Source organism: Myotis myotis, unplaced genomic scaffold (assembly GCF_014108235.1).
Source record: "Myotis myotis isolate mMyoMyo1 unplaced genomic scaffold, mMyoMyo1.p scaffold_m19_p_3, whole genome shotgun sequence".
Lineage (NCBI taxonomy): Eukaryota > Metazoa > Chordata > Mammalia > Chiroptera > Vespertilionidae > Myotis > Myotis myotis.
In genome coordinates this window covers 10194262-10221860 of record NW_023416335.1, presented here as the reverse complement: position 1 = coordinate 10221860, position 27599 = coordinate 10194262, and the positions used below count along the sequence as shown (strand labels likewise).

At 36.2% G+C, this 27599-nt stretch overlaps 1 protein-coding gene and 1 pseudogene across 15 annotated transcripts in view; one reads left to right on the top strand and one right to left on the bottom strand.

The window, feature by feature from the left end:
* The window catches only part of PCM1 (pericentriolar material 1), a 92299-nt gene that overhangs the window by 18094 nt on the left and 46606 nt on the right, over window positions 1-27599 (top strand). For 10 of the 15 annotated variants that reach the window (XM_036296817.1, XM_036296819.1, XM_036296826.1 and 7 more), the window contains 18 exons: window positions 77-250; window positions 433-549; window positions 2020-2208; window positions 6138-6315; window positions 6471-6560; window positions 9077-9186; window positions 11146-11362; window positions 13208-13394; window positions 14290-14463; window positions 14861-15018; window positions 15134-15369; window positions 17159-17313; window positions 17449-17578; window positions 20874-21014; window positions 21748-21938; window positions 23657-23860; window positions 26281-26500; window positions 26606-26751. In XM_036296817.1, the coding sequence (XP_036152710.1) occupies window positions 77-250; window positions 433-549; window positions 2020-2208; window positions 6138-6315; window positions 6471-6560; window positions 9077-9186; window positions 11146-11362; window positions 13208-13394; window positions 14290-14463; window positions 14861-15018; window positions 15134-15369; window positions 17159-17313; window positions 17449-17578; window positions 20874-21014; window positions 21748-21938; window positions 23657-23860; window positions 26281-26500; window positions 26606-26751 (3017 nt within the window). The remainder of the gene's footprint in view (window positions 1-76; window positions 251-432; window positions 550-2019; window positions 2209-6137; window positions 6316-6470; window positions 6561-9076; window positions 9187-11145; window positions 11363-13207; window positions 13395-14289; window positions 14464-14860; window positions 15019-15133; window positions 15370-17158; window positions 17314-17448; window positions 17579-20873; window positions 21015-21747; window positions 21939-23656; window positions 23861-26280; window positions 26501-26605; window positions 26752-27599) is intronic. The other 5 variants (XM_036296829.1, XM_036296830.1, XM_036296828.1 and 2 more) reach the window with 4 other exon arrangements.
* Window positions 16524-16590, bottom strand: LOC118652295 (annotated as a pseudogene).

The following is a 27599-nucleotide window of genomic DNA, read 5'->3' as shown; positions in this document are numbered from 1 at the left end:
TGTTGCTGTGGAATGAATTATGCTTAGTTTTACATTCTGTTTACTTTTATGCCTTTTTTAAAAAATATTTCCCCAGCAGATTGTAAGCAGGCTTGTTCAGATTCGTGACTATATTGCTAAAGCTAGTTCCATGCGGGAAGATCTTGTAGAGAAAAATGAAAGATCTGCTAATGTTGAGCGCCTTACGCATCTAATAGATCACCTTAAAGAACAAGAAAAGTCGTATATGAGATTTCTCCAAAAAATCCTTGTAAGTTATGGACCTTTCAAATAATGTATTGGGTTATTTTTTAGTATATCAGTGTACATGTACTGATGACATTCTGTGCCACGTCAGAGGAGTTGATATATTTCAGAAAATCGTGCCATCCATTATAACATTTTACTGCCCTTTTTAATAGTTGTATGATTTATACCACTAAAATATTTCAGGCTAGAGAAAATGAGGAGGAGGATGTTCGGACTATAGATTCAGCTGTGGGATCTGGTTCTGTAGCTGAGAGCACATCGCTAAACATAGATGTGCAGTCTGAGGCTTCAGATACCACGGTAAGCGGCTTTTGGTAATTAAAGTGCTAGAAGTGAAGATTTAAACTTTTCTCCCATTTTTCAAGATTATATTTTTATAGGCATTCCTTAATGAAAAGTATATTTCAGGGAAGAAACTTCAAATTGTTAATGCTGACTGTATTCTTTTTAAACCTGGAAGTTTAAAAGTTTTATTAACATTAAAAATATAGTTTTAATGGTTGATTTTAAAATCTAATAATTTCTGATCTTCAGCTTACAGAAACAAGGTTTTTCTAGTTTGTTTTGTTAAGCACAAGTTTACTCATTTTGAACAGCATTGGGAAAGTTTAAATTCATCATGGATATAAGAGCTATAAGTATAGAGTATCACTGCTTAGCATATTGTCTATTTCAAGTCGCCAAGTTCATTTGCCATTGAGGACTCATTTTAAGGCTATTAGGATTTTTCATTTTTCAGGTTAGTCTCTAGGAACTGTAGCAAATCAGATGACTGAAAAATTGAGATGAAAATTGGACAAGGTAGTATTTTCATTGTCATTTATTCACACAGAGAAAAATACTATAACTTCTGACTCTACAAAATGAGATTTCCTAAAATATATCTTGAAAAATAATCAGGATTTTACAGAATTTTGAGGAAAGATTTGTAAAATACACTTAGTTCAGAGAAATTAGTGTGCTTTAAAACTACTTTGCTTTCAAGTATTTTTATTTTAATAGATGCACCTATAACTGTGCATTAGTAAACTTCAAAACCTGTTACCAGTAAAGCTTTTCTTGTGAAACATGGTATATGTATATCTTTCATTCCACATACTATTCAGCATTAGGAATTTGAAGGTTTGTTTCCTTTTAGTATTGACTACTAGTCAATACTATGCATACTAGTAGTTTCTTATCTGCCTCCTTTCTCCCCCCTGCCCTTCTTAATTTAAAGAGGAAATTTGAATTTTTTTCTCTACACTATTTTCACTAGGAGATATTCAGAGGGCTTGATCAAAATAATTGTAGAAGGATGGATTCTAATGAGGAAATTGTTTTCTGTTTATAGTGGTGCTGGGAATAATTTCTTCCTCACCTTTCATTCCAGCAGAAATGGAAGGGTTGGGGGCCTATGGGTAAAGGAATTCTGTTGGGGATGGGTGGGAAATGGTATAGTTGGTTATTACAATTTTTATATAGTGCTCACCATGAAGACAATTTTTCTATAACATAAAGTCATATTGAAATTGATTAATAACATAGCAACATAAATGTTAAAATATGCATCAGCAGTTGTATAACTTGGAAATTGTCTAGGATAAGATAATTACAATAAGCAATAGTCTAGTGTACAGAAATTTAAAAGTTGTAAGTTTATTGACACTTGTGGGAGGGTGGATTGATTTTTTAAAGAATAGACGTAAATTTTCTGTATTTATAAGGGTGACTTGTATGTTAAACAGGAGTTTGTGTTAAGAAATTAATACGCTACACTATTTAATAAAGGAGGCATCTTTTAGTCTGAGAATTCGGCCGTTCATTGAGGACAAACTAGGGAATTCAGCTTCACAAGAACAGGTTTCAGACATTGACGTTACTACAAGTCCAAAAGGGAAAGGTGACAGACCTCCTCAGAATGACAGGGAACTGAGGCCTAATAGGAAATATAGCCGAAAACGTGGATTTCCCTCAAAGGTATATACTTCACAATATTAACTTGGGAAGTCTGTAAATGAGCAACTCTTTTGTTCATATTTTCTCTTCCTTATTTGCTTTTCTGTTACTGCTATTTTACTTAAATGTGTTATAAACATGGTTAATTATATTGTAATTTGCTTTAGTAAAATGCTGTTTTTTAATGTTTTTATTCTTTTCTGCTTTCTTATACTCCTCTCCAGGGGTTAAATTTTGCAGATGTTTTGAATTTGCATTAACAAAGGACCTGAAACTTAGTCCATTTTTCCTTTGAGAACTCAAAATATAATGCATTTTTTTTTTGCTATTGAGAATTCAAAATAGAGCCAAATATCTGCCTTGACCATTACTTGCCTTTTGGTTTGTAGTTTTGTTCCTATTGGAAACTCCTTCCATTCTTGTTTTGTTGTTTTTCTGTGTGTGTGAAAAATACTTAATCCAGTTGACTTTGTTTGCTAATGTTTTTGCAATTCTTTTCCTCCAGTGTTTGCTCTAAATGTTTTTTTTCTTTTAATTTTTTATTATTTGCATAAAGGCACTCAGTAAATGTTTAAAGACAACTATTTGTGTAGTTCCAGTTAAACAGTTTGAATAAAAATAGCATTTCTAAAGGTGCTCATATCCATTTGGCAAGAATAAAGGGCTATTTTAATAACTGAGTATAGATAAGACTAATTTCATGTTTTATTACTAGCTTATTACCTAGGATTAGTCTTTCTTTTATGTATATTTTTTTGTTATGTACATATTTTTGTGTGTGTGTGTCTGTTTAAAAATGGCAAAGCTTAACTTCTAGGTGTCTTTTTTTTTTTTATGGCTCCCACAAGAGTTTGAAGATACAGATTAAAATCAGCTTTGGTGATGTTACTATAAAATGTTAAGCAAAAGGTACCCCAATTGAACAGAAAAGTCAATAAAGTAGCTGACTATTTTTAAACTACTGGCATTGGAGAAGAGAAGAGAAAGTGAACGTGAAACACAGTAGATATTCTTTGGAACTAATGTTCTTTAAGTCTTCTAAATAGTGACAAAGAGAACTTAAGGGTTGATAATTACTATAGCATAGTATTTGCCAGTTCTTTCCCTAAGACACTGCATATACCAGTATGTAATGTAAGATATTACATATACTTTTAAAAACCACCTTCCTTATTTTAAGTTTCTTTTAATAACATCCTTGTAAATGAATATTATTCTCCTGAACTTCTTGGAGTTTATTTTAATTTGAGTCTCTTTAATTGTTTGATTCTTAGGGCCATCCTAGAGTAGTTCTATCAGTACTCTTCATAAAATTATTTTAATTTCTCAGAAAAAATTCATAATTCCAACCAACTGACTTGATTCTTTCTCTGCTATGCAGAATCTGTCATTCTTCCTACCCCACCTTCATTCCTTCCTTAACATCCATCGAAATGTAGTATTCTATTAGAAGAGTAGGGGGAAAAGTTGAGATCTTACCTGAGATTCAACATAATGGAAAATGAATATTCTCAAGTTGCCTACAAGGTCAGAGTCCATTTTATGGATTATTTTATAGCTAGGATGACATTTGGTATAGTTTTAAACAGAAGCCTTTCACAAATACTTACGTCCTCATTGTTTTCCCATTCTCATCTTTTTCCTTACCCTTAATCCTAGCTCTTAGAAAATTTATAGGCTTTTAAAAATACTTTTTAGTTTTTTCTAGTTTTTTTTATGTCTTTGTCTCCCAAATCAGATTATGCTTCTTCAGAGATTGTACCTTAGACCTCTGTGTTTACAACTATCTAAATGCATAATTTTGGAGCAGATAGTATGGTGTTAAAAACTCAAAATAGGACCTAGGAATTTTACTTCCCTGGACTGTGATATTGGATAAATCATAGCTTTATTTTCTCTGGGCTTTTAATTCCTCATCTTTCACATAAAAAAATAAAGTTGGAGTGCATATTTATCTGAAGTGCTGTTTAGCTTTAAAAATACATTTGCATTCATGAAGAATATTGGAGGAGCCTCAGCTAAGTAGAGGAAACTTGGGGTTTTCTGAAATCAGACTATTAACCTGTATGTAACTCAGGATTTCATGCCCCAAGTCATTTTTTTAAATCTGTAAACTAAAAGCATGCTTGTTGAAAGTGACTCAGAAAGGTTAGTATGGTTTGAAGGGTGGATATAGGCTTGGCTTCTTTTTTGGGTTTCTGTTCCATGCACCATCCTCTTGACATGTTCTTATCCCTAAGTATTTTTATTTCCATTTTCTTGTCTTCCCTTTATATTTGCTAGTAGTCCCCACCTACAGCCCTTAGTTCAGTTTTTGAAGTATTGTTCTGAAATGGTATTTTTTATGGATGCAAAAGTTATTAAGCAGTAATAAAACCTCACTAATGTAAAAAATTGTTGGGAATGCATCTCTGGATTAGTGAAAAGTCTGAAGGTAATTGTGTTTACTTTAGTAAATAGTTCAGAATTCTTTATAATTAGAATATCAAAGTTTTGCAAATAGATGTGACTAACAGGGGTTAAAGTTAATTTAAAAAGTTTGCTTTTTAAAGTGTAAAAGTCCATAATATTATGTTGTTTAGTAAACTCTTTAGGAATAGATAGGTTTCAGGTTACCTTGAGGTCTGAACTATTTTTGAGAGAGGGATGGATTTTTAAATTAGGTGGAGCTATATACATTCTTGAAAGTTTTCTTTTTTCCTAGATCACAGTTTACTTTATTTGTGCAATGTTTCTTCTCCTAATTAATTGCCATTGATTCTTTGCTGGGATATTTGATATCGGTCTGGAGACATTTCTCTTAGTCATTCCATTAAGATCTGTACCTATTTTTGCTCTGGTTTTACATTTTACCAGTGACTTTGGACTTAGATGAAATTATTTTGGATCAAGTCTGAGAAAGTTAACTATTTATAGTTACCCCTCACTTTGAAATTCTTTTTTTTTTTTTTTAGATATAAATAGTGTTGAAATAAGCCAGAAGAAGAGTTATGACAGGAAAGAATGTAACATACGTTTCTGAGTTAAAGAAGCATTTTACATAAACAATATGTAGAATCATTAAACTTTGAAAATATAAGATTTTTAAAAAGCATATCTATGATGAAAAATATTATGGTAAATAGTTCAGGCATAATTTGGTTTATAATTTATTGTTTCCTAGTTATATTTAAATTTGTCTCTGCTTAGTTGACTTAATTTTTCTTGTTGGGTTACATATGAATAATTTTAAGTTTTTAAAACTTAGTTTTTAAATAATCTGATCCTCTACTTTTAGGCAAAGAGGCTGGCTACTTTGGGGGGGAATATCAGAGTATTCTAAATGAACTTATTTTTGAAAAAAAAATTTTTAATACAAAATATAAAATTTCTGCTTTACTTTTGCTTGTATAATGTGATGTGAGTAAATTAAAGCCTTTCACATCAGATTATCAAATGAAAAATGTGTTTTTAAAATTGTTTGGTGGGTTTTTTTTAAACATCTCTTAGGAGTGGGGCAAAACTTTTGTCTTTTAGTTTTTAGTTTAGTTTTTTAAAAATTCTTTTTCAAGGATACTTTTAGAGCATTAGCCTCGTGTGATTTGCTCTTCCTTTTCTGTAAGGCCTGGATCCCTCCTTTATTTGTGTATATGTAGGTGGTTATAGCTCCTTTTGCCTTTTAGCCTTCCTGTCTTTTAGTATATGCCTTTTTCTTTATTTTCCTTTTGTTGATTCCTCTTTATGCTAAGCCATTGCTTATGGTCTTTGACTATGAAATTACTTATCTACCTTCTCTTAATATGGCAGGCTCCCTGTGTTACCATTTTTTTTTTTCTTAAAGTGTACTAAACCTGTATCTAGGGTTGTATATTTAGTACTAATTTATTATTTATGTATGTACTTTACCATTGGTAATCGAAACGGAAACCTGAATTTTAATAGATATAATTGTCGTTGGTCTTATTTTCCAGGCCAGAGATCCTCAGCAGGAACCTATGGAAGATATAGAAAATTTGAAGAAACAACATGATTTATTAAAAAGGATGTTACAGCAGCAGGAGCAACTGCGAGCTCTGCAGGGAAGACAAGCTGCTCTTCTTGCTCTGCAACATAAAGCAGAGCAAGCTATTGCTGTGATGGATGACTCTGGTATGCCACAGTCTTAGAATGTTGTTTTACAAGCAAGGCGTGATAGTACTGCAAGGTGGATGCTGGTTATTAGATAGTCAGATCTTGATCATTGACGAGTTTAGAAACCTAAATGTCAGGCTTACCTTGTCCTGTACTTTTCTCTGGTTATGCAGAAAAGATTGCAGGGACAAATCCTGGCCATCCTACTGTACCGGGCAGACAGCCATCTCGCTCTCCTTTTCATCAGAGAGTACCCTTACGAGGTAAAAGGGACAGGCTGTAGTTCTGTTTTTGTACCTCAGACTGATAGTGCTGTTAATGCTTTTATTTCCACCTTTTGTACTTCATTTAGGTAGGGTTGCTGTATTTTACTTGCCTCCCAAGGAAGGGTTAAGACCTTAAGTAAGATGGTGATTAGATTAGATTTGTAGAGCTTTTTTAGCTTCTGAGGTTACTAGTAGTTCTGTTATTTCAATTAGGTATCCAATTGTGTATAGCAGTTCCTTTGGGCTATGTTTTTATCCTATACAGTCTTCCTGAGACTCAGAAATATTCTTTTTTTCCCTAATAGTCATATATCACTTAGGTGGAAATTTTATTGCATTGTTTAGTATTGAGTTTAATTTGTCTCATCACCTTCAAACCTAAGTGTTTAATCTTCATTAAGTTGGAAACAAATTGTTACTTTTTAAAACTCAGGTAATATTTTCTAGTAGTCTGTCATCCCATTCTAATAACTTATCACCCTGTGGGCTCTCCATTTTAGGTCCTCACTGAAGTTAACCTTGTTACTTGATTTATCCTGCTACTCACACCCATCCCACTGGCTCAGCCCTCTGATATGCATAATTTAATTTTTCCCTTTTCATAAGGAACTTTATAACTTGCAAGTAACTTACTCTTTTATAATAAGTATATAGTCGTATAGTTGTATATATAGTAGTAATTATAAGATTTTTAAAAAATCCTCACCAAGTCTATGCTTATTAATTTTTAGAGAGAAAGGAAAGGAGAGAGAGAGAGAGAGACAGACAGACAGACACAGGCAGAAACATTGATCAGTTGCCTCCCATAATCACCCCCACCAGGTATGGAACCCTCAGCTTAGGTATGTGCCCTGACCAGGAATTGAACCCGCAACCTTTTTGTGCACAGGGTAATGCTCCAATCAACTGAGCTTCTTGGCCAGGGCAATAATTACAAGATTGTTATTCCCACTTTCCCTCTTAAAATTCAAAGTATCATTAACTTTTATATTTAGGAAAAACATATTTTACTAATGACCAATACTAGTTTGGTTAATAATATACTTTTAAACATTTTTCAGATTTGGAGTGTTAGATTTCAGAGACTTTCCTGTAATAGTTATATTATTTGAAGTAGTTAAGTTTACGTCATCTCATTTGATTATCACAAAATTGTAGGTTAGTCTCAGGAGCTTTTCTTGTTTTCTCACTTTATAAAGAAGGACCTCCAACACAGAGTTTGTGATTTCCATAAGCTTATATGAAATTTTAGTAGCATCAGATCTCTTGAGTTTTAGGTCAGTGGTCTTCTGTTTATGAACTTTTATTTTTAAGTAAGCAGATAATCTATTTTTTAAAAGGAGAAAAATGTGTACTGTCATGAGGCAGGGACCAGGAATAAGAGTTTTAATTTATTTGATATACTGTTTCAAAAAGAACTTTAGGTTAATAATTTTAAGGCAGATTTACTCTTGTATTTATGGAATTTTGCAGAGAAATATTGATGGAAAGCCACAGTTGTTATATTTAATTTTCTGGAATGTAAGAGGCAACGTAATTGTCCTGGGAAAGAGTGCTCCTTTCATCATTTAACTAGAAAGCTGTGTGTTATCTAGACTGTAATTTCTTCCTTTTCAAAACATAGTTTGGACTAGCTGTGTGGGATTCTCTCGAGTCCTGAAATTCAAATTTCTTAATAGAAAAAGCTAGTATTTTCCTTTTAAACAGAAACAGTTTATAGCCAGTGTCTCATTTAGAGCTAGGATAAGCATGGGGTGGCTGGATAGTAGAGCACCAACTGTTATCAAAATTGTCATCAGAATACTGCCTTAGGAAGGAAGATTAAAAACTACGGTTTTTTAGTATGACTAGTAGCACAAGCAATTACTTCAATAAATTATCTGTTCTATTGCAGGGGTCAGCAAACGATGGCCAACTTGATTTGGCCCACTACCTGCAATAAAGTTTCATGGGATATAGCCATGCCCATTTGTTTATGTATTTTCTGTGGTTACTTTTGCCCTATAATGGCAGGGTTGAGTAGTTGAAACAAATATTGTATTTCTATAGAGCTTAACATATTTAATACTCTCTGTATTTTGAAGAAAGTTTGCTAGCCCCTGAACTGGAGCGTCATTTGTTAGTGGAGATGGGAATTGAGACCTATCAGAATCAGCTGTTCTTTTTTAGACAAGTACTTTCCCTAACACAGCCTCAACCCAGTCTGCTAGACCTGTCCCCATCCTCCATTCAGTCACTGTTCTTAATTAGGATGTAAAAGTATTCCTCCTCAAATGTTGGGACAGAAAAAGATGAACCACTATCTTAGAGTTTTGTCATTTTCCCTTTATTTTCAGATTAGATGGAAATGATAAAATGATTGGTTGACAGATAAATCAGGGTTAACTAGTTTCAAATTATGTTAGTGGACGTTTTTTTAAGTCCTGTTTCCCCAAAATTTATTTTTAGTTTCTCATAAATTAAGGTGGTGTATTTATTTGCTTTAATTAATAGTTCTTAATTTTTCTTTCCAGTTGTAACAGAAACTACAGGAAGTCTATCTGGAGTTAGTATCACATCTGAACTAAATGAAGAATTGAATGATTTAATTCAGCATTTTCACAATCAGCTTCGTGATTCTCAGGTAACAATTTTTTCACAATAGTTGAGTTTAAAGTCACATTAATTAAAACAGTGGAGTTCAAACCTTATTGAGCATAAGTATTATCTAATACGATTGTTAAAATAATGTAGATTTCTATTCAGTAGGATTCTTCACACCTTTACAATTATGATTCATACATTTAGCGTGGGTTTTTCCCATGTGTGCTAGTGCTTGTAGTCTAGGGACTATACTTTGAGAAACAATAAATTAAAGGAAAACCTATTTTGAATGAAGTGATTAGTGAAATTTTCCCTTTGTGTGCTACTGAATAACATGTTCTTTTTGCCTCTCAAAGATAAATGATCACAATCTTTAAACTTGTTTTCTTTGAATCTGTGTCCTTGTAATAATTTCTAACAATTTTAAGAAAGTTCTTAAGTTTAATTTCGGAGTTAATAAGTTCATAATTTATTGACCTTTTAAAATAATTATGTAAATGCAAACTTTTCAGTCTGTGGGCCTTGAGTAAGAAAGGTGAATTAATACCTCTCCAGTAGAATTGAGTATGATTGAAGAGGCACAATCACCTGTCTGCTGAACAACTAAAAATAAGAGAATATGGCCCAAACACTTTGGGGAGTTATTTAGCAATATCTAATACATACTTTCCAGGAACCCTGCAATGTCCCACCTTAAGAAATTCTATGTTCACAAGGAGACATGTTATGTATAAGAATGTTTATGCAGCATTGTTAATAGCATAAAAATAAAAAGCAACCTAAATGTTCATCCATGAACAGGAAAATGGACTAATAAGTTTATATGAGTACATACATAGGTATTACGTACTAAAAGCATGTTAATATCTTTGGAGAGAGTAATGGGGTTGGGTATTTTTATGTATAGAGTTTTAGCTGTATTTATGAGGTTATAGTTCTCTTTAAAAAAGAAATTGATGCAAATGTGGCAAAACGGTAAAATTTGACTGAGCTCAATGGCATTTATTCAATACCGGCCTGCACCCTCTCTCAGTCTGGGACTCCTTGGGGGATGTCCACCTGCCGGTTTAGGTCTGCTCCCTGGGGCCCAGCAGCCCAGGAGCACTCGGGGGATGTCCGACCGATGGCTTAGGCCCGCTCCTCGGGGATGGGCCTAAGCCATCAGTCAGACATCCTTAGCGCTGCCAAAGAGGAGGGAGAGGCTCCCGCCACCGCTGCTGTGCTTGCAGCCATTAGCCCAGCTTGTGGCCGACTGGAGCTCCTCTTGTGGGAGCGCACTGACCACCAAGGGGAAGCTTCTACATTGAACGTCTGACCCCTGGTGGTCAGTGCGTATCATAGCCATTGGCCGTTCCACCATTAGGGTCAGTTCGCATATTACCTTTTTATTATATAGGATATGATTCCCTAAGTCTTAATGGATTTTTGAAAGGTTTCATACTTTATTTTAAATAGAGGAACATAGGAAAGAAGTGGTAGGAAAGACTTTGATAGGTTTAAGAAATTAAAAGTTTATGGTGGTGGTAAGAGAGGATTGATAAGGCATATTTTGTATAAAGTGTGGCACTGTGTAGTCATTGTGTGTCTATAAAACTCTATGTTATATTGACACAAAAGGAAGCACTATGCAATTTAGGAATAAGAAAGGCATATACTTACCTACCGTACAACCTAGGCAAATATATATCTCTCAGGAAGAATATTTATTTTTTATATATTTTTATTGATTTAAGAGAGGAAGAGAGAGATAGGATCATTAATGATGAGAGAGAATCATTGATCAGCTACTTCCTGCACACTTTCTACTGGGGATCAAGCCTGCAACCTGGGCATATGCCCTTGACCAGAATCAAACCCAGACCCTTCAACTCGCAGGCTGATGCTCTATCCACTGAGCCAAACCAGCTAGGGCACTCTTGAAGAATTTTTATGCCTTTTAAAAATGAGAATGCAACCTTTAATTACCTTAGTCTTTATTTTTCTTCTCTTTTTTTATAAGCCTCTACCTGTTCCAGATAATAGGAGACAGGCAGAAAGTCTTTCATTAACTCGGGAGGTTTCCCAGAGCAGGAATCCAGCAGTTTCAGAACATTTACCTGATGAGAAAGTTCAACTTTTTAGCAAAATGAGAGTGTTACAGGAGAAGAAACAAAAAATGGACAAACTGCTTGGAGAACTTCATACACTTCGAGATCAACATCTCAACAATTCATCATGTAAGTAAATCTGGCTTAGTGGTATTAGGTAGAAAACACATAAGTATAAAGGCAGCATATAAGTAGTTCCTTTAGTAAATAATTTGGTGAGTGAATGAACACATAGTTCCTCAAGAAAATTACAGTTTTTTTTGTGGGGAGATGAACTTGCATGTGAAAAGCTTTTAAGTAATAAGGCAGTATGATTAAAGCCAAATAGATGTCAGATCTGTTCTATAATTCAGAAGAGGGAAAGGATAAAGTTAGACCTTGAAAATTGGGAGAATTTAAGGGAAAAGTAGAAAGTAATTAGGTGCTTAGACATAATAATACTGCAATTTTAACATATTCAAAATTTTCCCTTAAAAACTAATCCAAGTTAATACTTGGTTTAAAAACACGAAAGTATTTATACCAAAAAAAGTGAGATATAAAAATTTTTTATATAGTACTTATAGTTCAATGCAGAAATCCCAAAACATCCTTTTAAAAAATATGTAACTAGTCATCTCATGTGGGAACAGGAAAGGCAGTAATCATCCTAGTTATACTTTAGAAACTGTCTTTTCTGCTTTGCAGATGTTTTACTTGCCTCTGTCTAAGATATAGTTGCTAATTTTTCATTTGCTATCCTCATCTTCACAAGCCTGGTTCCTGCCTTTTGCCCAAACAGTAGTAGGAGCTCTAGCATTAGAAATGGAGTCAATAGAGTCAGGCTCAGTTGGTCATTATTCTTTAGCATTCCAGCTGTTCTCTTACTAAAGAAAAAACAAGGGATAGAAATATTTCTGGAGTCCCTGTTTCTTCTCTTTGCCAAGTTCAAAAGAATCTTAGTATTTCTATCCTGAAACATACTCCTTTTCCCTGACCTCTGTTAGTCTGCTAGAGTATAAACTAATCCCAACACTTATCCTTCATAAACAGATTAACACAACTAAGAAAACCTTAACATTTGAAAGTTGTATTTAAGGCCTTGTGATCAGTGTTATTCACATGGGAAAGTAGCACACTGCTTACTGATGATGCCAAAAAGTCATTTTCTCCCCACTGGAAAACTGCAAAGCAGCAGCAAAGGTAGAGCAGCCCAGGAATAGAGTGAAGAGACTACTGGAAAGCAGCTATAGCAGTTGATAATGTAGGCAACAAGTAGTGATGTTGCTGTGAGAAAGAGACAAATGCCAATAGTTTTAAAGTGGTGGAAGACAGAGAAGTACAGAAATTCATCATCTTCATTTACTGCCCTTGAAGGCATAAGATAACCTTTGTCTGATCTGTGTGAACAGAAAAATAATTAAAATGTAATGGTTAAAGGACTACAGAGGATGAACTATCATTAATTTGAATGTTTTATTGCCAAGTAGTATTTCATAGTATGGGTATACCACAGTCACTTTAACAATTTTGCTTTATTTTTTGGAATAAGGAAAGTTTTCTCTTGGAGACCGGATGTAATTTCCTCTGAGCTATGGATTTGGTAGTCTCTTAAGGACATACTATGCTAGGGCTCCTTTATAAAGATTTGTGGACGATGTATTGCACATCATACACAGTGGCCTTGATGAACTTAACCCAGAAACAAGTTTATCAGGGGCTTTAACAAGGAATACTGTTCTTTTTTAAAGGTAGAATATCATAGTTCTTGTCAGTTTCCATCTTGTCTTTCGTTCTCCTTTCTGTTTTAACTATATTTGGTTGAGCATCATGTTTATAAGTGGTCTGGATGTTAACATTATTAAGTTTCTAAAATTTATTCAGAATTTAAGATGTTAATGACTTCTACTTTTTATTTTTCTACATCCAAACAAACTATAAATAAATGTTTGGTGCCATATTTGTTTTTGGTAACTTTTTTTTGTATGTGTGTAGTTGTGCCTTCTTCAGCCTCTCCACAAAGGAGTGTGGACCAAAGAAGTACAACTTCAGCTCCCTCTGCTCCTGTTGTCAATGGAGAATCCAATAGCCTCCCGTCATCAGTTCCTTACCCTGCCGCTTCTCTGGTTTCTCAGAATGAGAGTGAAAATGAAGGCCATCTAAATCCAACTGAAAAACTCCAGTAAAACACTTTTACAGATATTGTTAAATAGATTAGAATTGGATAATGGGGATAAGTTCTGGGTTTATTTAATATGATAAACATTCTTAAGTGATATGGTAGTACAAGTGTGTCTGGGTGTTATATGAGCAATCTTTAGGCTTTCCAAGAGGTATGTGACATTGTAATACAGATCATTTCTATGAACAAATGTATTCCAGTTTTCAAATAAAGAATTAGAAACAGCTGAACTACAGTTAAAATAATCAAGTGGTTTAGAAGCTGGCTTTATAATCAAATAGCTCTGTATGTGTGTCTTTTAAGGCTCTATGACTGTGGACAAATAACTTACTCTCATTTAACCTCTGTTTCTTCATCTGCGAAATAGGGATAATAATATACTTGTTCACAGAGGTGTTTTAAGGATTAAAAAGCATTGGCATGCCTCCTGGCACTTAATAAAAACTTAAGCTGGTCATTTTTTGGTAAACATATGACATACTTTATAGATTTCTGTGTTATAGGAACCATCTGCAAATGCTCAATAATGCTTGCATACCTGATTTGCCTGAGAGCTAGTATTCAAATTGTTTTGTACTTCTCATTTTGGATACATATTAAGAAATCTAGTAATATTTCTGACATTGAGTTTTAAGCTGTTAACATCCATACCTGCTTAAAATGAACACTTGGAACTCTTTAATATGCTTTTGTCCCTAACACAGCATGAAAAATATAAAGGGATGAGATTTTGAGTAGACTATACTTGAAATTAAATTATTTATAGGCATAGCCCCTAGATATTTGACTAGACTTACGTTTTGTTTGTGTTGGCTGCTATTACATGAAAATAATGCATGTTTTATTTTGCTAAAATAGTTATTAATATTATATATATATGTGTGTTGTTTATCAGGAAGTTAAATGAAGTTCGGAAGAGATTGAATGAACTAAGAGAATTAGTTCATTATTATGAACAAACATCAGATATGATGACAGATGCTGTAAATGAAAACACAAAAGATGAAGAAACTGAAGAGTCAGAATATGATTCTGAGCATGAAAATTCTGAGCCTGTTACTAACATTCGGTAAGAACTTTTATTTGACTTTTCTCCTGTAAGTCATGCTGTTTTGGTCAGTGTAATCTTAATTGCCTTGTGTAAAAAATAGGGAAGAGTTGAGTATAGTAGTTTAGTAAATTTGCTATTTGTTAGATCAAATGCAAGTAAATTACAAGAAGTATCTAAATTAGCATTTTTCTACCTCTTTAATTTTAGGTATAATTTTGATTTTTCAAATGTTTTAAGTTTCTAAATTGCAGAAGTTAATGAAAAGCAAGAACCAATTATTCATAGTATGAATTTAAATGTGGAAAAACCAATGGTGTTCATAGTTTGGAAGTACTTTATCAGCAGTTCTAAACCTTGGTTGTTGTTGTTGTTATTATTTTTACCTTAAATAACTAAGCTGCTTTCTTTTTTTTAGAAATCCCCAAGTAGCTGCCACCTGGAATGAAGTAAACAGTAATTCCAATGCACAGTGTGTTTCTAATAATAGAGATGGCAGATCAGTTCATTCTAATTGTGAAATTAACAACAGATCTGCTGCCAACATAAGGGCTTTAAACATGCCTCCTTCTTTAGGTATGATTAACTCTATTCACAGAAATTATTGCCATATTGTTCTTGGGAAGTAGATTTTTCTTTCATTAGTACTCAAGTTTATGAAATTACGGATTTCAATGGTACCTGTTTTCAGCAGATTGTCGATATAATAGAGAAGGAGAACAGGGGATTCATGTTGCCCAAGGTGAAGATGATGAGGAGGAGGAAGAAGCAGAAGATGAGGGTGCTAGTGGAGCTTCATTGTCTAGTCACAGGAGCAGTGTGGCTGATGAGGCTCCCGAGGATGCTGAATTTGAACAGAAGATCAATAGACTTATGGCTGCAAAACAGAAACTTAGGCAATTGCAAGATCTTGTTGCTATGGTACAGGCAAGTACTGCTTGGTTTTTAAAAAACTACTTGTCAAATAGTACAGTCTTATCAGATAAAATTTATATATTTTGACAATTACATGGCATAATTATACTATTACATATTTATGTATTAAGTTCTTGCTATATGCCAGCTTTAGATGTTTGGCACTTAAATTTAGTTTTTAACTACTGTTGACATACAATATTATATTAGTTTCAACTGTACAGAATAATGATTAGACATATTTTATGAAGTGATCAGCTCAGTAAGGGTAGTACCCATCTAATACTATATGTAATTATTATAATATTATTGACTATATTTCCTATGCTGTACTTTATTTATATTCTTGTGACTACTTTTGTAACTGCCAGTCTGCACTTAATTAATCCTTTTCACCCATGGCCCCAACCTCCCCTCCCATCTGGTGACTATCAGTTTGTTCTCTCTATCTTTGAGTTCCTTAATTTGATGAATGTGTGTCAACACAATACTTCTTTGTTTTAGTGTTTGAGGTATATCATTTAAGTTCAGGCACTTTCATACTACCATCTGAAACATCATGCAGTTGTTTTGTATCTTTTCTCATACTTTAATTTTTCCACTTTTTATTATCACAAAATGTCTCATGATCTAGTTTGTTTATTCCTGAGTCCCAACCCAGTTACTTTCTAATCTTCCTCTCCATAATAGTAATTAAGTTTGTTTTTAGATAGCAAAGACCAGAATAACACCATCTATAAACTTAAAATTGATTCATAACTAAGTTATCTCTAACTTTTTAAGGTTTTATTAGAATGATATTTGCAAAGGTTAAAGTTTTAGTTGAGGGCTTCCAAGAAAGCATGAGTAAATATAAAATATATAGAGTTAAAAAATTTTTTAATATACTTTTATTGATTTCAGAGAGGAAGAGAGAGGTAGAAAGATATAGAATCATCAGTGTGCCCTGACCTGTAATTGAACCATGACTTCCTAGTTCATAGGTTAATGCTAACCACTGAGCCACACTCACTGGGCTAGGATTAAATATTTTTAAGAAAAATGCAGTAGTTCACCCCAAATCTTTTTTTTTAAAGAAATTCTTCATTGTTTATTACATATGTCTCCTTTTTTCCCCATTGACCTCTCCCTGCCACCCACTTCCCACCCCCCACCCCCTTTTTTTTGAGGGCCTTCCAGTAAAAAAATAGAAGACCTGCCAGCTAGACAAATTCAAAAAGAGCTGTGAAATTACCCCCCAAATCTTTTAATAAGTACATTGATTTCAATAAAATACGGATCTGTTAGGAAGATAGTAACTTCAGTTGTATTGCCAGGAGTGATTACTAATTTAAAATGGTATATTCTATTAGTTTTTGTATTCCAAGCCATTGACACTTGTTTGGCAGACCAAAGCCGTGAGGAAAGGGAAAATTTTATGTAAGCAAGTGACAATGGACATTGATTATTTGATATTGTTAATGTAAAAGTTAAATCTTAAGAAAAATTAATATTCAGGAGTTTGCAGTTCCAGTAGTATATTTTTTATCTTCATATTCTTTGATAGCTCAGTATTTGGTCAAAATAACAAAAGGCAACTTAGTATTTGTCATTACTGGATAATAGGCAGCGCAGATATTTAATGTACTATTTTTAGTTTCAGTACTCCGTTTCTTGCCGTGGTAGAGAATGAACTTCAGTGTTCTCTACTGCTTTCTCTACTTCTCTAATTTTTCTTATATGACTTTGATTGACTAGTGGTATTTACTAAGGTATGAATTAGATTTGTCAAGATTATTTTAATATAATGACGTGTTTTTAGGATGATGATGCAGCAGATCAAGGAGTTATCTCTGCCAGTACTTCACATTTGGATGATTTCTACCCAGCAGAAGAAGGCACCAAACAAAATGCGAATAACAATAGAGGAAATGCCAATAAAACACAGAAAGATGCAGGAGTAAATGAAAAGGCAAGGTATGTTAAGCCTTCATTTAGTAAAAATTCAGTGCCTGTTATAGAGAAAGTACTCTGCTGGGTATACTGTATTACATAATGCTTAATGTTATCAGATTTACTGGAGTCCAAAATATAATGTCAATTTAATTACAGAGAGAAATTTTATGAGGCCAAACTACAGCAGCAACAGAGAGAGCTCAAACAGTTGCAGGAAGAAAGAAAGAAACTGATTAAGATTCAAGAGAAAATTCAAGCATTGCAAAAGGCATGTCCTGACCTACAGGTAATTAGGAAATTTCTCTCTTTCTCTTTGAAAAAGATGTCTAAAACCCAGTGTCAATTGAAAGTACTCTTTCTAGTACTGATATGATAGATTTATTTCTGTTAATTTTATGATTAATGAAATGGTTGAACTAATGAACTGTTTTAGGGATACACATCTATACTGAAAGATACCACTAAGGAATTGACAGATTATTTTCATTCTTTCACTTGTTGGGTTAGCTAGCTAGAGTTTCAAAACATGAATGTAACTATTAAAATATTCTGGTTTCACATTTCTAGTTCCACTGAACTTTAAAGAGATCACTTTTTACATTTAGCTAGTGAAAAACAAAATCAGGATGAAGTAAAATGCCAAAGACTTGGAAAGAAAGAAAGAAAATGAACCATACTCACATGTACTATGACTATGTACCAGAAAATCTAGCAAAAAAAAAAAAAAAAAATATATATATATATATATATATATATACACACACACACACACACACACACACACACACACACACACACTAGAGGCCCGGTACACAAAAATTTGTGCACTCGGGGGGGAAGGGGGGGGTCCCTCAGCCTGGCCTGTGCCCTCTCGCAGTCTGGGACCCCTCAGGAGATAACGACCGGCTGGCTTAGGCCTGCTCCCGGGTGGCAGAGGGCAGGCCCAATCCCTAGGTGCAGCCCCTGGTCGGGCTCAGAGCAGGGCCGATTGGGGAGTTGGTGCGCTGCCCCCTGTCATGCACAGAGCAGGGCGGATTGGGAGGTTGCAATGCCACCCTCAGTCACGCTAGGGTAGGGCCGATTGGGGGTTTGGGGCACCACCCCCTGTCACATTCAAGGCAGGGTCGATGGGGAGGTTGCGGCGCCACCCCTGTCACGCACAGAGCAGGGCCAATCAGGGGTTTGGGGTGCTGCCCCCTGTCGCGCACAGAGCAGGGCCCATCAGGGGGGTTGAGGCTCTGAACCCTGTCACGCACAGAGCAGGGTCAATCAGGGGGTTGGGGCGCTCCCCCATGTCACGCACAGAGCAGGGCCCATCAGGGGTGTTGGGGAGCTCCCCCCTGTCACACACAGAGCAAGGCCCATCAGGGGGTTGGGGAGCTCCCCCCTGTCACGCACAGAGCAGGGCCCATCAGGGGGTTGAGGAGCTCCCCCCTGTCACTCACAGAGTAGGGCCAATAGGGCAGTTGGGGCACCGCCCCCTGTCACACACAGAGCAGGGCGGATCGGGGTTGGGGCGCCGCCACTGTCACACTCAGGGCAGGGCCGATGGGGAGGTTATGGCTCTACCCTGTCACACACAGAGCAGGGCTGATCAGGGGGTTGGGGCGCCGCACCCTGTCACACACAGAGCTGCAGGGCGATCAGGGCATTGGGGAGCTCCCCCCGTATCAGGCACAGAACAGGGCTGATCAGGAGGTTGGGGCACCTTCCCCTGTCACACACAGAGCTGCAGGGCAATCAGGGGGTTTGGGCGCTGTCCCCTGTCACGCTGATCCCGGTGCCGGGAGGCCTCTCGGCTCCGCTGATCCCGGTGCTGGGAGGCCTCGCAGCTTTGCTGATCCTGGTGCTGGGAGGCATATTACCCTTTTACTATATAGGATAGAGGCCTGGTGCATGGGTGGGGCTGGCTGGTTTGCCCTGAAGGGTGTCCTGGATCAGAGTGGGGGTCCCCACTGGGGTGCCTGGCCAGCCTGGGTGAGGGGATGATGGCTGTTTGCAGCTGGTCACACACCCTTCCAGGTGGGGGTCCCCACTGGGGTGCGTGGCCAGCCTGGGTGAGGGGATGATGGCTGTTTGCAGCTGGTCATACACCCTTCAGGGTTGGGGGTCCCCACTGGGGTGCCTGGCCAGTCTGGGTGAGGGGCTGAGGGCTGAAGCTCCCAACTGCTCCTTTTTTTCTTTTTCTTTATTATTCTGGGCCGGCTTTAGCTCTGAGGCTTGGCTCCAGCTCTGAGGCCTCTGCTGCTGAAAGGAGGTATCTGGTTTGTTTAGGTTCTATAATCAAAACTCTGTATCAACTCCAGCTCTGAGATCCCGGCTCGCTGAAAGCAGTTTTTTTGGGTTTTGTTTAGCTTCTATATTTGTTACATAGGTGCCTAGAGTTGCAGCTCAGAGGCTGGCAAGGCAGGCGGGGAACGTTGGTTTCCTGCGTCACTGAAGCAAGCAAGCCTCATGTTCAGTTTAAGCTGCCTGTCTGCCGGCTGCCATCTTGGCTGGCAGTTAATTTGCATATCGCCCTGATTAGCAAATGGGAAGGGTAGAGGTCGTATGCCAATTACCATGTTTCTCTTTTATTAAATAGGATATATATTTTATTGATTTTTTTTTTACAGAGAGGAAGGGTGAGGGATAGAGTGTTAGAAACATCGATGAGAGAGAAACATTGATCAGCTGCCTCCTGCACACCCCCTACTGGGGATGTGCCCACAACCAAGGTATATGCCCTGACTGGAATCGAACCCGGGACCCTTCAGTCCACAGGCCGACGCTCTATCCACTGAGCCAAACCGGTCAGGGCAATATATTTTGTAAATGAGTTAAATAAAACCCAAAGAGTAGTTTTTCTACAAACCTTCAATAAAGAATTAAAAAATAGAGTAAAATATTCTGATTTTAGCTTTGCAGTTCAGGGACTACCATTTCCATCTTTAATGGCCTAAAATTATATAATAAAGCCCTTAAGCCATCATGTGTTATCTAAGGAAATTAAAATATTTTGTTTTTAGTTTGAATATTAACTATATATACCTTTGCTTATTAATAGTATCCCATGCTTATGTCTTTGATATTGAACAGAAAATGAACAATCTTTGACCATGTCAGGTAATAGGGGTAGGGTTAATATGGGAAGGAAATACCAATTCTTTTTGAGATTTTTTTTTTTCTCCCTAAAATTTATTGGTTAAGTTTATTCTTCAGTCAGGTTTTATTTTTAAAGGAAGGGAAACACATCAAATGATAATTCTAATGTAACAATTTATTTTCTAGATTGTTACCTTTTCCACTTTAATCCCTTTGTCCTTATCCCCAATCTAAACAATGCCCAGAGGAATACATAGCTGAGTTGGGTTGAGTATATGAAATTTTCCACAGTAATGTTTTATCTCTCTTATCTCTCTCGTTTCTGAAGGTTGGTTACTACTCATCAGCTTTAGTCTGTGCTTTTCTCTTTTATTATGTCAGATTTTCTTTGAATCATGATAGCAGTTGAGGTCTGATAACAAATATGTCACTAGAACCCTTTATGAAATTAACATAATTGCTGTAATTCCTCATAATGTTTCTAATCCTTTTTTTAGCTGTCAACCACTAGTGCAGGTAATTGTCCCACAAAGAAATATATACCAGCTGTTACTTCAACCCCAACTATTAATGAAAATGAAACCAATGCAAGCAAACCTGTTTTTGAGCCTGACGATTCTTCAGTAGTAAATAATGAGGTATTGTATAATGTACCCTGTTGTTCTTGAGTCTTAAGTCACATATTGTTTTAAAATTTATTTTTCAAGTACAGTTAAGTACAATATTCTATTAGGTTCCAGTGTATAACATAGTTTATTAGACATTTATATACCTTATGAAGTAATCATCCTGTTAAGTTTAGTATCCATCTGACACAGTACATAGTTATTACAGCATTATTGACTATATATTCCCCATGCTGTATAAGTCACAGCTTAAGAAGGAAACAATATCGGCAAAACATGTTTTTAAATGTAGCCTGTTTGTGTGTTTTAGTTTGGGGAAGAAATTTTTTTTTTTTTCAAAAAGTAATTAAGTTGGGATCTCTTCAAAATAGTCTTGGTCTTTATTAGCAAATATTTGGTAGAATTATATGTAAAGGATAGTTGCAACAAATAGCAATCATTTCCGTTAAAAAGACCTATCCTTTGGTATTTTCTTTCATTTACATGTGATTTGTAGGAAACATCATAACTTTTTCTAAATAGTTGATATTTGGGTGCTGCTTGTTTTCTTTAAGAATTAATGATTGCCTGGTTTTTTCTTATTCATCATTAACATTATTTTTAACCTTCATTAATATTTCAGTGTAAAAAGAATAGAGTGAGAATAGAAGTATTTGTAGGTATGGACAATAGTATTAGTCTGTTGTCCTTTAAGGAGAAGACAAATCCAAATACTTTAACTTTGCTCTAATTTTTAAATTAATAGCTGTGGTCAGAAATGCGAAGACATGAAATTTTAAGGGAAGAGCTGCGACAAAGAAGAAAGCAGCTTGAAGCTCTGATGGCTGAACATCAGAGGAGGCAAGGTATAGCTGAAACTGTATCTCCAGTGGCTGTTTCATTGAGAAGTGATGGATCTGAAAACCTGTGCACTCCTCAACAAAGTAGAACAGACAAGTAAGAGCTATTTAAATCATTTTTTAAACATCATACCTGCGGCTTGTAGGATAGGCAGCCTTGTTTTCCCTCTGCATCACAGTACAAATTTGTTGTGGCAGTGAGGATAATATTTAAGTATCACCTTGGTGCCTCAGTTTTACTAAATTGAGTTCCTTTCTGTTCAAAGTTCTCATAGCATTAACTTTTTTTTTAATTACTAAGACACTTAATCAAATGGTGATCTAGATTTTGTTGAGTGTATGACCTTTATTTTCTTAAGTTTTAAGCTTATAAAAAGAAAACTTAGTTAAGCTTTAACCTTGATACTTTGTAGTGTTATTCCATCAGGCCAGAAATAAGCACTTTTTTTACTCAAATTCAGTATCTGCTATTTGTAAGGTTTCTAAGGATCTTAAAACATTTTGTTATATAAGACATTTAGTTTTTAGGAGTTAAGTTTGAAATTTTCATATCAAGAATATTTCTAAAAGACTTGGTCATCTTTAATATCAGTCAATTACTACCTATATCAGCCGTGGGCAAACTACGGCCCGCGGGCCGGATCCGGCCCGTTTGAAATGAATAAAACTATTGAAAAAAAAGACCGTACCCTTTTATGTAATGTGTTTACTTTGAATTTATATTAGTTCACACAAACACTCCATCCATGCTTTTGTTCCGGCCCTCCGGTCCAGTTTAAGAACCCATTGTGGCCCTCAAGTCAAAAAGTTTGCCCACCCCTGACCTATATAGTAGTATTCAGATCTAAAATTTGGAATTCAAATGTGTTGCGACTTTACATTTTGATATTTTCAGATGGCATTTCTGGAACATTGAACCAAGCCTAACTCTTCTTCCTCTTAGAAGAACTTTTCCTATTTGTGGAGTCCCCATACATCTTTAGTGATCAAACTACATCTTTAGTATTTTATTCTGTTCTGAATACCACACATTTATACTTCAGGTTCTTTGGGTAGTTTTGATAAGCGTCACGATTTTAGAACATAGATTCTAGAATTGTGGCACCCAATATGAAAGTCACTAGATATAGAGGTAACTAAGTTAAAATTAAATAAAATAAAAATTTTCTCAATTACGTCAGCCATATATTAAGTGTTCATTGGTTATGTGTACCTAGTGGCAGTATATGGGACAGCACAGATATAGATCATCACTATTCAGAGAATGGTATTGGACAAGAATGGTATTGATCTAGAAAACTGTCACGCAAGGAAAGGAACGTTGAGGGTTGTTTAGGAAAAAATATTTAGAGCAGTGGTTCTCAACCTTCTTAATGCTGCGACCCTTTAATACAGTTCCTCATGTTGTGGTGACCCCCAATTTCATTGTTACAAATTGAACATAATTAAAGCATAGTGATTAATCACAAAAACAATATGTAATTATATATGTGTTTTCTGATGGTCTTAGGCGACCTCTATAAAAGGGTTGTTTGACCCCCAAAGGGGTCACGCCCCACAGGTTGAGAACTGCTGATTTAGAGGATATGATTACTGTTTTAATTGGAAGAATTGTTTTATGGAAGGCAGAAGAAATGTATTCTATATATATTTTAGAATACTACTCATATCATAGTTACTAAGATTAAATGAGATTTTATATACACACATGCACATGTGCATGACCTGTATATTTGGTACAGTGTCTGGCACATGGTGGTAAAGTATTGAGCTCATCTCCAGAATGATCTCTTGTTTTTTTGTCTCAATCTCTAGAACAATGGCAACTTGGGGAGGTTCTACCCAGTGTGCACTAGATGAAGAAGGAGATGAAGATGGTTACCTTTCTGAAGGAGTTGTTCGGACAGATGAAGAGGAGGAAGAAGAAGAGCAAGATGCCAGTTCCAATGATAACTTTTCTCTGTATTCTCCTAATAGCATGAATCATAACTCTTATAGTATAAAGGAAACTAAAAATAGGTTAGTTTCTCTGTTTTTTAAAAACTTTTTTAAAATATATTTTATTGATTTTTTACAGAGAGGAAGGGAGAGGGATAGAGAGCCAGAGACATTGATGAGAGAGAAACATCGTCCTTGGAGTTTGGGAAACAGGGCTGAAAGTTCCAACTTCTCTAATCACCTGGCTGGTTTTTCTGGCCACCAGACCCCCTCATGAAGCCACCTAGGGCCTGCCAAGAGGTATTGGCAGAAACTCAGATATGCTGGAAAGGGGCTCTTTATGAAAAACACAGGTACTCAGGGGATGCCAAGAGTTATAGGAGCTCTGCTGGAAACCTGGGACAAATATTTTTTAATTGAATTTATTGCAAGTTTCATGTGTATAATTCTCTTTTGAATTTTTATTTTTTAAATATTTATTAAATTGATTGGGGTGACATTGGTCAACGTGAACATAAAGGTTTCAGGTATGGGTTTCTATGTTACAAAATCTGTATCTTTTTTTTTTTTTTTAATTTATTGATTTTTTACAGAGAGGAAGGGAGAGAGATAGTCAGAAACATCGATGGGAGAGAATCATCGATCAGCCGCCTCCTGCACATCTCCCACTGGGGATGTGCCCGCAACCCAGGTACATGCCCTTGACCGGAATCGAACCTGGGACCCCTCAGTCCGCAGGCCGATGCTCTATCCACTGAGCCAAACCGGTTTCGGCAAAAATCTGTATCTTGATTGTGTGCCCACCATCCAAAGTCAAATCTTCTCCTGTCACCTTCTATTAGGACCCCTTCCCTTCTCTCCCTCTATCCCCTTCCCTCTGGTGATCACCGCACTGCTGTTTGTGTTCACGAGTTATCAGTTTTATTTCCCACATGATTGAAATCATATAGTTCTTAACTTTTTCTGACTCAATTCACTTAGCATAATGTTATCAAGGTCTATGCATGTTGTTGCAAATGGCAGTATTTCATCATTATGGCTGAATAATATCCCATTGTGTATATGCACCACGTCTTTGTCCAGTCTTCTATCTTGGGGCACTTTGGTTGTTTCTGTGTCTTGGCCACCATGAATGATGATGCAGTGATGAACATAGGGGTGCATATGTCTTTGTGAATACATGATTTCGAGTGTATTGGGTATATACCCAGGAGAGGGATTGCTCGGTCGTGTGGTAGTTCTATTTGTATAAATTTTTATAATATATTATCTGTATATTGTATTGTGTATTCACCACTCCATGTCAAGTCTCCTTCCATCACCATTTATGCCCCCTATATTTTCTTCTACCTCACCCAAAACCCCTTTCCCTCTGGTAATCACCATGTTGTTGTCTGTGTCTATGAGGTCTTTTTTTTGTTTTTCTTTTCTTAATCCTTTCACCTTTCAAAAAATACATCTATCATATATATTTTTTTCGTTAATCCTCACCCAAGGATATTTTTCCATTGATTTTTAGAGAGAGTGGAAGGGTGGGGGAGAGACAGAGAGAAATATCCGTGTGAGAGAGACATATGGATTGGTTGCCTCCTGCACAGAGAGACACGTCAATTGATTGCCTCTCACAGGGCCCCAACCAGGCCAGGGATCGAGCCTGCAAACAGTTACATGCTCTTGACTGGAATTGAACCTGGAACTCTTCAGTCCTAGGGCCGATGCTCTGTCCACTGAGCCAAACCAGCTAGGGCTCAAAATATATTTTTTTATTATACTACAAGAGTGTTGCCGAGATATATTCCAGCTACACTGGATCAGGATTTATAAGCTTTGATCTTTGTTCTTTGGGGGAGGTTAGCAAACATTTAAAAATCGTAGAGCCTAGCCGGTTTGGCTCAGTGGATAGAGCGTAGGCCTGTGGACTGAAAGGTCCCAGGTTCGATTCTGGTCAAGGGCACATGCCTGGGTTGTGGGCTCGATCCCCAGTAGGGGGTGTGTAGGAGGCAGCCGATCAATGATTCTCTCTCATCATTGATGTTTCTATCTCTCTCTTCTCCTTCCTTCCTCTCTGAAATCAATAAAAATATATTTAAAAAAGTAAAAATCATAGAGAGAGAAAAAAGTCTGTACAAAGATACTCATTATATTGTTATTTACAGTAGTGAAATATATTTGATGAGTAAAAGATGAAGTAATTCCACCTGATGTTGTAATGTGGCTAAGCTTATAACATGAAGAATGGAAAAATGCTTGTGGTACATTTTTATTTTGCAGTATATAGAATTATATGGACACTTCTGTTTAAGACATTAGTGAAAAACACTGGAAAAGAATAAAATACGATAATTATATAAGGCTAAAAACCTAGAATCTTTATCCCCTTTATTTTTCATGCTTTTTGAGTTTTTCATCTTAAAAAGAGAATACTGGCCTGTGGTTTGTTGCCAGATTTTAAAAGCCAAATAATTATATATGATGACCTAATGCTTTAAATCTTGTATTAGATGGAAGAATAATCGCCGTTTTCCAGAAGATGGAAATTGTCGTCCATTAGCCAAGACAAGACAACAGAATATCAGCATGCAGCGTCAGGAAAACCTTCGGTGGGTGTCAGAACTCTCGTATGTAGAAGAGAAAGAACAATGGCAAGAACAAATTAATCAGCTAAAGAAACAACTTGATTTCAGTGTCAGTATTTGTCAGACTTTGATGCAAGACCAGCAGGTAAAGTTCACTATAAAAGTAAAAATATTTTATCTTGTTTTTGAAGCAGTCCACATTTTTCTCAAGTCATCATTAAAATATTGCGAAATATTTTCCTTTCCATAGGCTCTATCTTGTCTGCTCCAAACTCTTCTCACCGGTCCCTACAGTGTTATGCCCAGCAATGTTGCATCTCCTCAAGTGCACCTTATAATGCACCAGTTGAACCAGTGCTACACTCAGCTAACATGGCAACAGAATAATGTACAAAGGTAATTAGTTTCTTGGAAATAGTGAAACTCCATAGTAAGTGCTAAAACTGCCCTAACCGGTTTGGCTCAGTGGATAGAGCGTTGGCCTGTGAACTGAAAGGTCCCAGGTTCGATTCTGGTCAAGGGCATGTACCTTAGTTGCGGGCACATCCCCAGTAGGGAGTGTGCAGGAGGCAGCTGAATCGATGTTTCTCTCTCATCAATGTTTCTAACTATCCCTGTCCCTTCCTCTGTAAAATATCAATAAAATGTATTTTAAAAAATAAAAATAAAAGTGCAGTGCTAAAACTGAGCAAAGATATTGCAGTTATCTTCTGGGACAAAGGGTATGAGACAAATTATATATGCAAATATTCTCTGTCACTGCCGGGAGCCGGTCCATGCTTGCTATTTCAAGGGACCTGGCATATATGGCATACTGTTCTTAATATGTTTGCTCACCTTCTTGGCACTATGTGTTTTAACCAAGGTCTCTGAGAAAGGTTGTTTCCCCAGGTAGGGATTTTCCCCTGAAGTTAGGGAGGGAATAAAACCTCTTAACTAAGTGCCAGGTGGGTAATTAATCACTTTAACTACGAACAATCATGCTTAAGCTACATAATCTTTACTCCCTGGAATGGAGATAAGAAACGCCCTAACCTTTGAAATAGAGATTGATAGGATTGAATCAACTGGTATAAATACAGATGTAAGAAGACAGAACACACAGAACTAGAGACAGAAGAACTTCGCTGGAGAGAACATGGCAAAAGATCCTGGACTGAACCTGACTACAGAAATGGGCAAGAGAACCTGACTAGAACCTGGTGACTGAACCTGACTGGAGAACCTAGCGAGGGAACATGGCT